Source organism: Palaemon carinicauda, chromosome 1 (genome assembly GCF_036898095.1).
Source record: "Palaemon carinicauda isolate YSFRI2023 chromosome 1, ASM3689809v2, whole genome shotgun sequence".
Lineage (NCBI taxonomy): Eukaryota > Metazoa > Arthropoda > Malacostraca > Decapoda > Palaemonidae > Palaemon > Palaemon carinicauda.
The window spans coordinates 302,907,576-302,922,201 of record NC_090725.1 but is presented as its reverse complement, the minus strand read 5'-3'; the positions used below and the strand labels follow the sequence as shown (position 1 = coordinate 302,922,201).

The following is a 14,626-nucleotide window of genomic DNA, read 5'->3' as shown; positions in this document are numbered from 1 at the left end:
CGGGCTTCCCCCACATAGGATCGTCGGCACCAGGCACCAGGACCTCATCTCTCGAACACACTCCCGTCCCTCCTTCAGGCCCCCCACTTGCCTGAGCTGACATAACATCCCCACCAACAGACATCACAGACTCCTGAGGAAGAGCAATGGGCCGCTTTCCCACAACGGACTTACCTCGTCCCCTACTCTGGGTAGGGGAAGGCGGCAGAGAAGCCATCTCCGAAGAGGCAGCGGGCGAAGCAAGAGGCGAGGCAATGCTTGACTTCTTCGGCGATCTCTTGGTAGCCTTCTTCTTTTTGGTGCCGTAGCGCACCCATTGAATTTCGTTCCAGGATTCACACTCCGGACACGTGGCTGTAGGGAACACACACTGCCCCTACACGATGAACACAAAGAGTGGAGGTCGACTTCCGGCTTGGAAAGAAAGGCCCCACAAGATTTACCGGCCATAGGCCCGGAGCAACGGCGGGGATGCTCCATAACGAGCCAATAAAGCACCAAAACGACACAGGAACACAGAGGGAAAGGTAGGATAAGGGGACCACGTGGGACACAAAGGGTCAAACTGGGTAAGGAGAGATGTTATCACGACGCAACCAGAAAACTTACTGGAGCTTGAGACGTGAGCAAGCATGCTCTCTGACCCTTGGTCGCCTCATGGCGCGTATCACTCCCTCCGCCAGAGGTTACCCCGCATAGAAAACGGAATAGGGTAAACTACACAAAATTCTGGTCGGTTGGGAGATCCCAGATACTCCTAAGAAAGTAGTTCGAGGTAAGTACTCCGTGTTGGAACAATGATAGTTTAAAAGAAATTTTAATTTTCTTGAGTTCATTACCTATGTTGGTTACTGTCATGGTTACCTCCCCACCGCCCGCAGCGTAACTACCTGCCAGTTGTTTACACCTCGTTAAAAGTTTTAACTGCTGTATTCCAGACATCTCTATACTCTGTATCCTATTAAGTACAGAACTCAGGTTTGTGTAGTCTAAGAAAAATACAAATTGTTTTCAAATTGTTTTTAAAATGTCTTATTTCTTCAATAGGGACTTTTATGCTTGGGAGGAGGTCCGTCCCCGTGCCATTGCAACATTTAAGGCAAATAAAGATTCCATGATGCACGTTGCTGCCTACGTAGTTGCTAAAGACCTTCATCTCGGAGAATAAGATGGTATGCCAGATGTATGGACAAAACTTTTCTCAAGTTACATGAATTTTACAGGGATGATAAAGTTGTAATTGATTTATACGTTGATCTAATAAATATTTTATAGCAATAGGATTCAATTAACCCCAATAAATAATTCCAGTATTGAAGGTAACCTGGTTATTCAAGAAAGAGAATTTAATTTAGAAGGGATAAAATCATACACCATATAACGAAAGCCATATATTATTTTTAACTTTTGCTGATCTGTCAATTTGCAGTACCATTCCATACCATATTGTCGGGGTAGATGATGCAAAGTGGAATAGAGTCCAAGGCTGAAGAATTGCATTGCCTAACTGTGCTGTTTTCAATGTGCCTTAAATTCTTTTGAAGATGTCAAGAAACTTAAGGATGAATTCTAATTGTTCTTTTTTATTTTTTACATGATGCTTTATAACACAACTTTTTGATCAGGAAATATTACTTTTCTTTATAATCATGGATGATTTACATACCCTTCTGTAAAACAAAATACAGGGAAGCAAATTGTACATCTAAAATGAATGATTATTTTTCTTTTTATAAGGTCTTAACAAAAAAATTTCTTAAAATCAAGACTCGATACCCAGCAGTGAAGAATTTATGAAGTTACAAATTTAAGAATTTTACTTGGTAATTTTTAATTTTTTTATTACAGAAATGTGTTGTAAATTTTATTTTTAGAATGACACAAGTAGCAAAGTACATGGTACTGTACTTTCCACATTAGCATCACCTGTAAAAATTTACAAAAAAACAAACATTGGAAAGGTAAAAAGAAATCTATAGTTAATTTTACACACAACTATTAAGTCATTTTAGTAGACAACATAACTCTGAGATTCAAAGTAAAACCATTGTTTTACCCATAAGATATAAAACCTGTTTTGATTGAACTCTTGAGGATATCTGTGCATGCCAGACCAGCCTTGGATCTCACCCAATTTACATAAATGTCCATAAGTGTGTGTGTTTATATATACACCATTAATGGGATCAATTTATAAGGCAAGATTTGAGAAACACACACATCCTTGGTCATAAACACCATAGTTCAAGGTGACTTAATCATAGTAGGGGAAAATGTCTTGGTCATTGATTTATGAAAATAAAATGATGGTATGAATTTATTCATTAAACAAGCTGTCTATTAAATGAATGAAAAATGAGTGATTAGTATTTTGCCCTTTTGCTGAATATTTTTAGGCTTTTCCTCCTCTATATTTAGTTCATAAACATCAACAACAAATAACAATTGAAATACTGATAACTTTTTATGCTCATAGATTCTAAAATCAAAATCATAATAAAACAAAATTTCATTCTACCAATATAACTCCTCCGTCACAGAACACCACACAATAACGAATGCTTAATACAGTATTTTTTTTATGATAAACGACAGGAAATTGCACTGGAAGACCACATTAATTTTGACTTTTTTAATGCCATAGTTTAGTTCTTCAATATACAATCTTAACTCCTGATGCTAAAGATTTTAATGTTATCTGGTATTCAGTATAGTTCATTCCCTTTATTGTATCTGCTTACACTTTTTCTTACATACCATCAAAAATTACTGAAATTGTTTAGGTTAAGCAATGTGAACTTCATATTCCAAACAAACATGAAATATACATGTGAATATACTTTCCATATAAACCTTAGTCTTTATTACACTGCCTCTATATCACGACTGAAATTACTTACTGCACTATATAACGATATACATTCATATAGGATATTCTTTTAATAGTCTTACAACTTACAGGAAGTGAAGTCCTATACACACTATTATAATAGTTTACTTAAAATCCATTTTGTGCATTTTCCATTTTGCTAAATAGCTCAATGTCCTTTCATCTCTGATGGCAAGTTAACCATACCTTAACACTATTGTATGTCTCCAAACTCATAAGAAAAATGATGCACAATTTACTCGCTATCACCTGACGCGTTGGAACTTTCAGAGGCTTGACTACATTGCAATAGCTAAATGCATAAATAGCATAAATTTAAATGTCGCTCATGAGTGGCAGATACAATGGACAGGACAGTGTCCAAGAGACCAACCATACATAAAATCAGTGGCTAAGCCCCTCTCCACCCAAACAAGGGCAAGGAAATATCTGCTGACGACTCAGCAGTTAGACCTAAAGGCTTTCCCAAACCCCTACCCCTGATAGTATTTTGCAAAATTTAATAGATAAATTTAGTTCCATAATTAAAGGGTTTAGAGCATTATAAAATTAGCTCTAAATATTGAAATCAAATTTCATGTCTTTGACAAAATTAAACACTGTATACATCATTGGTGTAGTTATGTTTGAAAATTTGCATTGTTCAATTTTAAAAATTTTTTAAGAACATTGGTAAAAGTAATTTGGAATATTGCTTGAATTAATCTAGTTACATTTTGTTTGAAAACAAAATTAGCATCATGTTCAATTTTAAAATATTTGTTATGGACATTGGTAAATGTAATTTGGAATATTGCTTAAATATAAATTCAGTTACATTGGAGTTATGTTTGACAACCAAATAGAACATCACATTCTATTTTAAAATATAAACATTTGGTAAAAGTAAATTGGAATATTGCTTGATAAATAAAGCTGTTTTCTGTAGCATTATTGCTGAGTAATACCAAAAGTCATCATTCACATCTAAATTTAGTAATTTAATTCCTGGACAGATTATTTCTAGTTGTTACTTGTGCTTTCAATTACCAAGAAAGAAGTAATAATAAAGCTGCAATGTTATGCTATACAGTATACACATTTCTGTTACTGCCCTATACAAAGTAGATTTAATGAGTTAAGGTTACATACATTAGATTTAAGGTATTGATTAATTTGATATCCTTTTGTTTGTAAAGAAACAAATTAAAAATAAAAACAATTATTGTCGTGAAACATTTTCATAACTTACAAACAGGACAGCATACTGGGATATGATTAAATATTTTCACAGTTACTGGTAGATTATTTTGTTTAAATCCTTATTATATATGATTTCAGGAGAAATACTGCAAACTAAAAAGTACAAGTTCAAGGTAAGATTTTATAAACCTGATGGATTGGAAGAATGAAATTAATACATTGTGGAAACCATGACATTACACGCTGAAAAGGCTGCAAATTGGAATGTGAAAATTTTGCTTCATGCCTCGACTTTTTTGTGCTTTAAACCGACTGCTGTACATTGTCTCAATATTTTGCCTACAGTATTGGATAAAAATTATCGTGGTCTGAACTGGAAGCATTATTGTTCTGCTGAAAAGCACCGAATAGGATATCATGTCATGTAAGTGCTTTTTTAGAAATGGAATGTCCTTTTAAAGTATAATTCATGCCAAGAGCAAAACATTTTACTTGGTAAATTACAAAAAGCTTTGATTTCAAATAATTTTTCCTTATTTCTTTATCATTCCTACAAAAAAATTTAAAGTCTGATCTAAAGCAAACAGGTGCCAAGAAAATTAAACAATCTTATTTGGACTTAATTTCCTCAATGCATGCATCCATTGAACAAGAAGTGTGATGCTAAGGTAGGATATACCGTACATACCAATACCTTAACCATAAGAACAAGAATCTATTGATTTGGCATCGGAAGAAACAAGTAATCATTACAGAGAATTTGGTCTAGAGACTGAATGTAACAAACCTATCAAGAAGTTGAGCCTTCAATTAAATATCAATGACATAAACAATTTAAGTTGCTTGACACTACATCTTAGGATGAAGACTAGACGCATGACTCAGAATATACAATATAATACTCTTAACCTTCTGGAAGGAGTTTTCCAAATTTAGCTCAACATATCCATTCTAGCATTGATATACATTAACCTGTATGCTATAGTGTATAATATATAAGACTTGTTGGTTAGGCAAGTCCTTTAAATCTACTGTACTTCCAAATAGCCCATTCAGTTTCTATATACAAATCCATAATCATGCAAACTTGTTATGCAGTCAAGTGCATAACAAACAAAAAAAATGGTTTATTTTACATCAATGATGAAAAAATAAAGCAAATTTAAACATATCAAGGGTCTAAAATCCAAGGTTCATTATATGATGGCCTATTCATATTCTTATCATATCTATAAGTATGAAAACAGTTTTTAAATGTAGAACTCAGTTCTAAATCACAAAGTATAGAATTTACATTATATACAGATGCAGAATGTTGCACAGGAATTCCAAAAGATACAGTACAAGCACTTTCCTCCACAGTCGGAATCATTTAAAAGCTCGCAAGATCTTGTGAGGCTTTAGCCTGAATTGAGCCTAGTCAGGCTCTAGCCCCAAAGATCCTTATTTTTTTATGAGAAAATTTTAGTTTAGAAAGGGAACCTTTGCTAAGTTCACTGATTATTACTTATGCTGCCTCACTCTAGTCTTGGTCCTTATCTTTTTAATCTTGAAAGGATGCCAAAGGTCAAGCTATATGTGATTTAATTTTCATAGGATCATAAGTTTCTTTTTATTCACAATACAAGTAAAATGATAGTAAGACTAGCTTTTAGTCTACAGAAGTATAATCTTTTTATCACATGTGCCAGAAGCATCAATGTAGACTATTATCCAAATTCAAGAACGTGGAGAAAATATCCACCTTAATTTTCAAGGAAACCTATTTATGAAATCCAAATTCATCAATTATTTTTAGTTTTTATATGTACGAGAATTGATGTTGATTTTGTACAGAAGCAAGAAGATACTAAGTTTCTTATACCAAAGCATAAATTGATGTATATGTGCTATCATGGAGCAAATTACAGTTTATAAACAGATATATGATAATCTACTACTGCTTCTTTTAAGTAATCAGACATGTCTTCTTACTCAGCGTCAGAAATCACTAGTTTGGAGACTATTTCCAACCATAAATTCATGTAAATAATGATTTTTTACCAAAATTTAAGGGAAATTCTGCCAAGAAAATGTCAGAAGAAAGCTTCTTCTCTTTCAAAATCACTATGGCAAAAATGCTAAATAAAATAAAGTATAATGTACTATCATGTTTACAGTAAAGTATTTATAACAAAGTACACACCATACCACTTATAGAAGCATACTATATTTCATATGAACATTTTCATGAATATCACTATTACATTTGTCTTAATATGATAAAGACAGAATAAATGGTTAATAGTTCTCTAAATGAGTTGACATGTTTAATTATATATACTGTACCTCAGAAATGTGATCGACTTATACTAAGTAAAAAGCTAATCAATAACAAAAGTAAAAAATGAAAGAAAATTACCACACAAAAAGTAACAATTCAACAACGTATTTTGATTCTTTAACCAAAACTTTTAAAACGGAATCTACGTACAGTTACTTTCTCAGCTTGTATTAGTGAGTTTACATACCATGAGATAAAACTGAAATATCACAAGCTGAATAACGAAGCTGTCAGACAAATTTGTTAACAAAACCAGTGTGTCATCACATGCTTTTTCTTACAACAAATGCAAGTCTGGGAGAAACTAAATTAGTTTGAAAGGTTTCTCACTAAGTCAGCAAAAAGAAAGTACTGTACTAAAAGTTTTACCACATTTTCTTTTTATTAATCAACACTTCTATGCCACAACACATTACAAGGAACTTTTTTGACTTAGTTATATCACTTTATTCAAATTATCACGTTTACACACTTAAATTACTGCATGTGTTACGTGATATCGAACATTATCTTATAATTATAAACAATAATATTGAGAATGAGAAGCAGCATAGTACTTAGAATCATACACAAAACACCCTCTGTTTCCTGCTGACTGTCATTTCGAACAGATGGGGCCTGTGTCTCTTCTTGCCTGAGGTTTATCTTTTCTTGCTTTTCCAGAGAGGCAGCCGAGGCTAAGTAGGTTTCCAAGAAGTATCACTCAAGGTAAATATCTTCAATTGGGTATGCCGTTTCGATAAACTTCTGGTAAAACCTTTGGAAAGCACGTCTGAAATATGAATGTGGAATATGCAAAATTCTTACATGTGTATTTGAAGCACAGCTAAAAATCAAAAAGGTGTTGGAAAACTCTTTTATTACAAAATTAGTTTATTTCAACACTTACCCGATATTCATTAGCCTACAGTTTTCTTAAATTGAAGCTTCATAAACAAGATCTAAAATCACAAGAAATTTTTCTGAGTTTATACTACTATTATAGAATCTGCAGTCGGTAGGTGGAACCAACACCACATACAGTATTTTTTTTTTTCACATTTACTAGAGGGGAGGTGGGTTAGAATTCCAATGAATAACAGATAAGTATTATAATGGTTAGTTTCATAGAAATTAAAAAAAAAAATATATTAATCTAACCCGAGTTTATATGCTGATTGCCACATTTCAAGAGGATGTAGGGATAGTGGTAATACATTTAAGGGATACATACAATGCACCTAAATGAGATGAAGTATAAATAAACAAAGAAAAGCTGCACTAAACTTTCTTTCGTCAAATCCAGCCACCATTGTCTGATCCAAACTGGAGTTGGAGATAGACTTGAGACTTCTCCAAAATATATGATATGAGAATTATGTGGTCCACGTGTAAGTCTACGAAGGTAAAGGTCCTAATGACAGGGCTAATCAAACCAATAACAAAATACAAAGTTAGATTACTATACTTAATATGTATAAAAAAGGAAACCTTATGCTACAAATAACTAAAAATGAAGACAAAGAAGTAAACTGGCCTCCCTGCTTCATTGACCATCCTGCAGAAAATTTTCCAAAAGATTCATATTAGAGAAATAATTTTAGATCCTTGAATTGAATTCCACAAATCAATTTATCAATGAGTACATATATCAGATTAAGGGGAGGACTTCCATCTTTGGCTTAGAATTTTGAAAACGCAGATTATTGCAATGTTGATTAGGAGAATGTCTATATTTCCTGTTTCAAATTGTTTTTGTTTTTTTCAAACAAATGGTCTTATTGCTAAAATGTCTTTATGTATTTACACAAGTGCAGCCAGTTTTGTACGCAACCCTTTTATGACCTGGGTACCTACTTATATACTTCTATTTTGAAAAAATTACGGTATATGGAAAGCTATTCATCATCTCCCATATACTGTATATGGATTCCACCATTTTCTATAATTTAGTGAGGAATAGAATATTGATTTTCTTATGAAATAAGTTTGCTGCATACTGCTCTAAGGTATGTTATTTATAATTCTTTATCTTATATTATAATTATGGTGAAAGATGCATAATGTGTCAGACGATAAATAAGTATGCCAAAAAGTTTAAGTGTAAAAGAATGATGAGAATATAATATTCTATAGCATTGAGAGAGAGAGAGAGAGAGTGTGTGTGTGTGTGTGGAGATTATATTATTTTGTAGCAATTATAGTTGGTAAAAAAGGGATAAAATAAGAAAAGGGCAAATCTTTTCATGTCAACAACTTGCACTGCTGAACGTTTTAGTGACATTGTGGGTGGGAGTCATGGGCTAAGAACCTATGAAGGTTGAAGAACTAGAATTGCCAGTATTCCGGTTGGTGGTGGGGTGAGGTGTGAGGATCCATACGTCTCTAAACCTCAGGTGGGGAATGTCGCCATTGGCTAGAGAGAGTGGTGTAATTGTACATGGCAACAAAAACAGACTAAAATAGCTCTTTATGTGAAATTTCCCAAGTGTGATATATGACCATGTACTTGACTCATCTGCACAATGTACGAGCGCATTTTGACTTCCATAAGGTTTATTTGTAAATGTGTATATGACATCATTGTGTGTATCACAGGGCATATTTTGATGTCAAACACAGTCACTGTAGCAAAGAGGTGGATAAGGAAGCCACGCCTCTCAAGGAAGAGGCAAAATTCCAAACGTCCTAAACTCTGATCCAAAGTGAAGGAAGAAAAATCTTGCCCAAATTGCATTAATGATTAATTTTTCTTTTATAAAAGAACACAAGATTTCTAACATGAATAAGCAAGGGAAAGAGACCATGAGGATCCTCACCAATAAAATCAAGAGCAGGTAAGGAGAAATGCCTGGGCAGTTCCTGGATACTTAAATGATTCTACACTTACAATACAGGAGGATGGGAAACAACTATCTTATCATCATAAAACCCCTTGACAGCATAAGACTTGTTATAACCTTTTTGAAAGAATTTTCTATCTAGTCTGAAGGAAAAAGTGTTTTAAAAGATAACAAGGGAAAAAATGGGTTCATAGAGAGGACTCTACAAAAAATTTCAGAACCACCCATAAAATTCCAAGAAATTTCTTATGCTTAAGGGCAATCTTTAATACAGAACCTATGTGCAGTAATACTTCTCTTTATGTAGATTCGACATACTGTGTGTCAGTTTTGACTTTTCGTCACTTGTCCCTTTTTTTGCTATACATTAACGATGGAAGCGCTTTACTGTACAGTAGTGTACTTTACACGGAAACCTAATAATGTAGGTACCTGGCTTTTATAAACTGATAGCAGGTTGTAAGTACTTTTTTGCATTTATTACATCTGTATATGAAACATGTGTCACTTTTTAGGGCAAAAATGCTACCTATGTCAAAATTTGACTTACTTCGGGTGTCTTGGAACCAATTAACGATGTAGGTTGGGGTATTATTGTGCTTCCATTACTTTAGGACTATCCAAAAGACCAGCAGAATTTGAAGTTCCTAGTTGGTCACCCATCCAAGTACTGACCAGAACCAATGTTGCCTAACTTTGCTAATCAGAGAAGCAATGTTTTTGACATGGAAAGACTGTTGTCCTAAACCTGGATGTTGGAGGACAGATGCCAACATCTACAATCTTGAATGGCTGGGGTGAAATGCTCTTAGCCTAATGTAAGAAACAAGAAATTAGAGGACAGAAACCAACACATCCATGACCTTGAATGGCTGGAGCTGGAGTGTTTACAGCCTAATGTAAGAAAAAGGAGAAATTAATTATGATGTTTATAGAGAAAAGATGTTAGTTGGGGAAAATAATCAAACTTACACCAACTTAAGAAGATTAAATGGACAGGGTCCATGCAATCAGGTGGAGCACGAGTGTGACTAATGAATGTATGAAGTCTACCACCTGATCTGATATCACTACATAAATCTCAAAAATCAGTGAAGTAAAGTTTTAGATACTGTACTCCCATGGACCCTACAGATCACCGACTAGGAAAATGATCGCAACCAGTAACTGGAAAAATTCTCCGGCAATTTTAGATCTGGTTACTGAAGCTTCACTTCATGATCGAGGGCAAATCAAGATCTGGTAGATTCACTGACTTAATGTGGATCAATATAGTTTGCCAAATTTCTTAAGGGAACGACTGAAAATTAAATATAAAGTTTTGAACATGAGAAAACATAAATGACTGAGCTTATAAATGGATACAATATAATTTAAAGAGAAAAAATATATATGAATAGAATATATAAATACAATCCAAAAGCACTTATTGGTTAAGCTAAAATATTTAAAGAATATATTTATATAGTGTATAACCAATCAAGTTATAATAGAAAGTACAGCTTGAGGGTTCCTAATTTTAAAAGAATGTAGCCAAGTTTACAGCCTAGGATTATTTTCAACAAAATGGGTTAGAAGCATTAGTGTACAACACTAACTTTATCTATTATAAATTATATTTATTCCAGTAAATGAAGCACATGGATTATATATCTCCTTAATAAGCTTTGATATTTTGAATTATAAACTCGAATTTCATTTAACCATACAAGAAATTAAGCTACACTGCTTAATATTTATTTCATAGGTTTTGGTTCCATAAAAGAACAATATTTTTTTTATCATTCATGTCTTCTTGATTGATCAACATAATATTCTTACTGAAATATATTCCAAAACTAAAAGCTAACTCTGATACCCTAAAAATTGAGCAATTTATTCTATGAAAACTATAGGATCTTTTAATTATTTTGAAATATTTTTCCAACTATATAAAAAAATAAAAGAGAAAATATGAATACTACCTAAAAATCCTTATGACTAAAATCTAGAGAGAAAATGTGTGACATCTCCATCAGCAGTAACAATATTAAGCCTCAAGTGCAAGGTACTATCAGATGTTAGTACCGTCTAGCTTATGGTTCTAGCTACAGGTAGATATAATGTTTATTACTTATTTTTAATGTGGTCTGTTTATAATTTTGCTGTCATTTATTTTGATCTTCCCAATTCTGAAAATGTAAAACAATTCTTAAATTAATCATCTTACTTTAAAATACACACACACTAGATGTTATAGCTTATATATTTTTCTTTAAAAAGAAGAAACAATACACAAAACTAAATGCCAGTCAACATATTTTGGCTTACATCCTGGCAATAATCAAGAACAGAGATAACACTGCTGAATGAAATCAAATTAGCTGTCTAGAAATGTCATATATGTACTACCTACACACAAAGACCAAAATCTTAAATTATAAAAAATAAATTCTTACCCTACTGCCTCTGCAACAGGTCGGGTACTGTCATTGCTTCTGAATACATGACAAGCAAACCTCTGGATTGTAGGATGTTTAGTAATGAAACCAAAGTAACGATGATCTTTTGGATGAAAAGCACAAAAGGAGACATGCTTCAGATGGTAGAAGTAATCATGGCATGGAACATGGTTGGGCTGTTGGTGAAAGAGAGAACAATTTATTAGTGGAAATTGTAGAGCAAAAATGAAAAACTATGGCCGAAGCACATTAACTATTTGGTTTCCTATTAAAGAACAGTTATGTAATAATAATTCTGAATGAATTACTGAATTCAGTCTCTCTTCAAGTATATATTTATCAGTAAAGAATGAGGAAGGCTGCAGCTATCAACTTGAAATAAGAACCTTCATAGTTCTGACTCATGCAGGTTTTTACCTACTATAATTTACCTCATAACATCATATCATATGATTACTCTCATTGTATGATATAACAGTACACAATTAACATTTATCAAATATTCCATATTAAAAATCTAGATACTCAATGTCATGAAAGTATAAGCATTCTAAATTATGTGTACTCTCACGGTTCAAATAAAATATACATTCAAAAGTCTGTACAGTATGTGGTGGCCTGGTGGAGCGTCCTTGCCTGGTGATTGCCAGTCTGGGGTTCGTGTCCCGCTCAAACTCGTTAGTTCCTTTGGTAGATGCAACCTCACCCTCCTTGTGAGCTAAGGATGGGGGGTTTGGGGGGGGGGGGGGGCAGGCTATAGGTCTACCTGCCAAGTCATCAACAGCCATTGTCTGCTGGCCCTCCTTGATCCTAGCTTGGGTGGAGAGTGGGCTTGGGTGCTAATCATATGTAGGTAGTAGGTTGGCCACGGCACCAGCCGCCCATTGAGATACTACCACTAGAGAGGTATTGGATCCTCTGACTGGCCAGACAATAATGCATTGGTTCCCTCTCTCTGGTTACGGCTTATTTTTTCTTTTCCTACACTAACACAGAATAGTCTGGCCTATTCTCTGCATATTCTCGTCTTTCCTCATACACCTGACAACAATGAGATAATAAACACTTCTTCACCCAAGGGGTTAATTACTGTATTGCAATTGTTCAGTGTACTTTCCTCTTGGTAAGGGTAGAAGAGACTCTTTAGCTATGGTAAGCAGCTCTTCTGGGAGAAGGACGCTACAAAATTAAACTATTGTTCTCTAGTCTTGGGTAGTGCCATAGCCTCTGTACCATGGTTTTCCACTGTCTTGGGTTAGAGTTCTCTTGCTTGAGGGTACACTCGGGCACACTATTCTATCTTATTATTTTTTTTTCTTCCTCTTGTTTTTTTGAAATGGTGTGTTGGGCAGGTTTAATAGAAGGGTCATGGATGCCTGGTGGTTTATAAAGAGGTTGTCTTTTCCTTTTTCTGATTCTTTCTCTTCTCAAAACCATCCTTACTGTCCTCCCTTCAGTTGAAGTGGCTATCCTGGAGGGTATTTAGCCTTGCATGGTGTATCGGTTCCTCCATGTTGACCAATTTTTCCGACTTTTTACTAGTCTATGTGTATCATCAATCACTTTATTTATAATTCTGTACATATTGTTTTTGTTATAATTCTTGTTAATCTAGTTTTTAAGTATGATGTCTCTTTTTTATTTCTATTAATTCTTATGCTGTCTGGAGACATTGAGCGAAATCCGGGCCCAGTACGTCCTAGATTTCGTCAATGTCATCTTCTGTATTGCAATATTCGTGTTCTTTATGCAAATATCCAAGACCTTACAGTTGCGTCCAGACAGTATGATATTCTTTTGTGCTCAGAAACTTTGGTTTCTAATATGAGGCACTCATCTGAGCTCCTTTTAACAGTTTTTTTAAGAAGGTTGAAACGTGATGCCATCCCTAGGGCCAGGGGAATGGCGGTGTATATTAGGACCGAGTACCCAGCTTCTCATAAGTCCTGCTATCAATGTGGATGTCATGAGATTCAGGTAATAAAAGTCTGTGGCAGGCATAACCACTTTTATTTGTGTTCGATCTACCGGAATCCAGACATGGATGATTCTATCTTTGATTGTCTTCTTACCATTATGGCTAAGATACAAGATGATAGAAAGGCTTCTTTTGTCTTTGTTGGTGATTTTAATGGTCACCATAGGGAGTGGTTAAGTTCTATCTCTCCTACCGATCGCCATGGCTTAAGAGCTTTAGACTTTGCCTCTGAATCAGGCTGTGAGCAAATCATATATGAAGCTACTCATAGGTCTGGTAATTGCTTGGACCTCGTATACGCTGACTCCCCTGGTGCTATAACTAGTAAGGTTGGTTCTCCAGTCGGGACATCTGAGCATGCCTTGATTTCATTAGTAGTGAAGACTGAGCAGCCTGTCCCTGATATATCATACTCTTGTAAAATTTTTATGAAATCCCAAGCAGACTGGAATGGGATTTTGCATGATCTTCTGTGCTTGAATTGGTCACAATTATATAGTAGTGTAGATCCTGTTGTCCCTTTGAACGAGAATCTAGTCAACATAATTGATAGGCGTATCCCTTCTCGTGTGCTAAGGTACCGAGTGAAGGACAAACCGTGTTTCAATGATGATTGTAAACGTGCTTATTTGGAGAAGCAGGAGGCCTATCACCTTTGAAAGGGTAACAGATTAGATTTAACCTGGAACAGCTTTTGCTCAGAGAGTTTATGCCTCAACTGAAAAGGAGTACAATTTAACCATAAAAGAAACACTTTCTGGTACAACTCAGGAACATAAATGGTGGTCTACCCTTAAATCTGCACTCTTTGGTGTAGATGCAACAGTTCCTCCTCTACTTAAATCAGATGGCTCAGTCACTCACTGTCCAAAGGAAAAGGCAACCCTTTTGGCTCATGTTTTTGACAGTAAACAGAGTAATGAAAAACTTGAACTTCCTCATTCCTGTTTTCCCGAGGCTAAACTAACTAGTTTAGCTTTTCGATCTCAT

At 34.5% G+C, this 14,626-nt stretch overlaps 2 protein-coding genes across 7 annotated transcripts in view; one reads left to right on the top strand and one right to left on the bottom strand.

Annotated features, from left to right (window-relative positions):
- The window catches only part of LOC137658387 (leukotriene A-4 hydrolase), a 124,655-nt gene extending 120,580 nt beyond the window's left edge, over positions 1-4,075 (top strand). For 3 of the 4 annotated variants that reach the window (XM_068393092.1, XM_068393067.1, XM_068393083.1), the window contains exon 13: positions 1,048-1,278. In XM_068393092.1, the coding sequence (XP_068249193.1) occupies positions 1,048-1,168 (121 nt within the window). In that variant the 3' untranslated portion in view covers positions 1,169-1,278. Of the gene's footprint in view, positions 1-1,047; positions 1,279-1,429 lie in introns of those variants that run through there. The other variant, XM_068393076.1, reaches the window with a different exon arrangement.
- A 1,781-nt stretch (positions 4,076-5,856) lies between these two features.
- Aplip1 (JNK-interacting protein Aplip1) overlaps positions 5,857-14,626 on the bottom strand; it is a 437,635-nt gene continuing 428,865 nt past the window's right edge. For 2 of the 3 annotated variants that reach the window (XM_068393055.1, XM_068393047.1), the window contains exons 8-9: positions 11,656-11,834; positions 5,857-7,167 (exon numbers count right to left, since the gene is read on the bottom strand). In XM_068393055.1, coding sequence (XP_068249156.1) covers positions 7,095-7,167; positions 11,656-11,834 — 252 coding nt within the window. In that variant the 3' untranslated portion in view covers positions 5,857-7,094. Of the gene's footprint in view, positions 7,168-11,330; positions 11,389-11,655; positions 11,835-14,626 lie in introns of all 3 variants that reach the window. The other variant, XM_068393039.1, reaches the window with a different exon arrangement.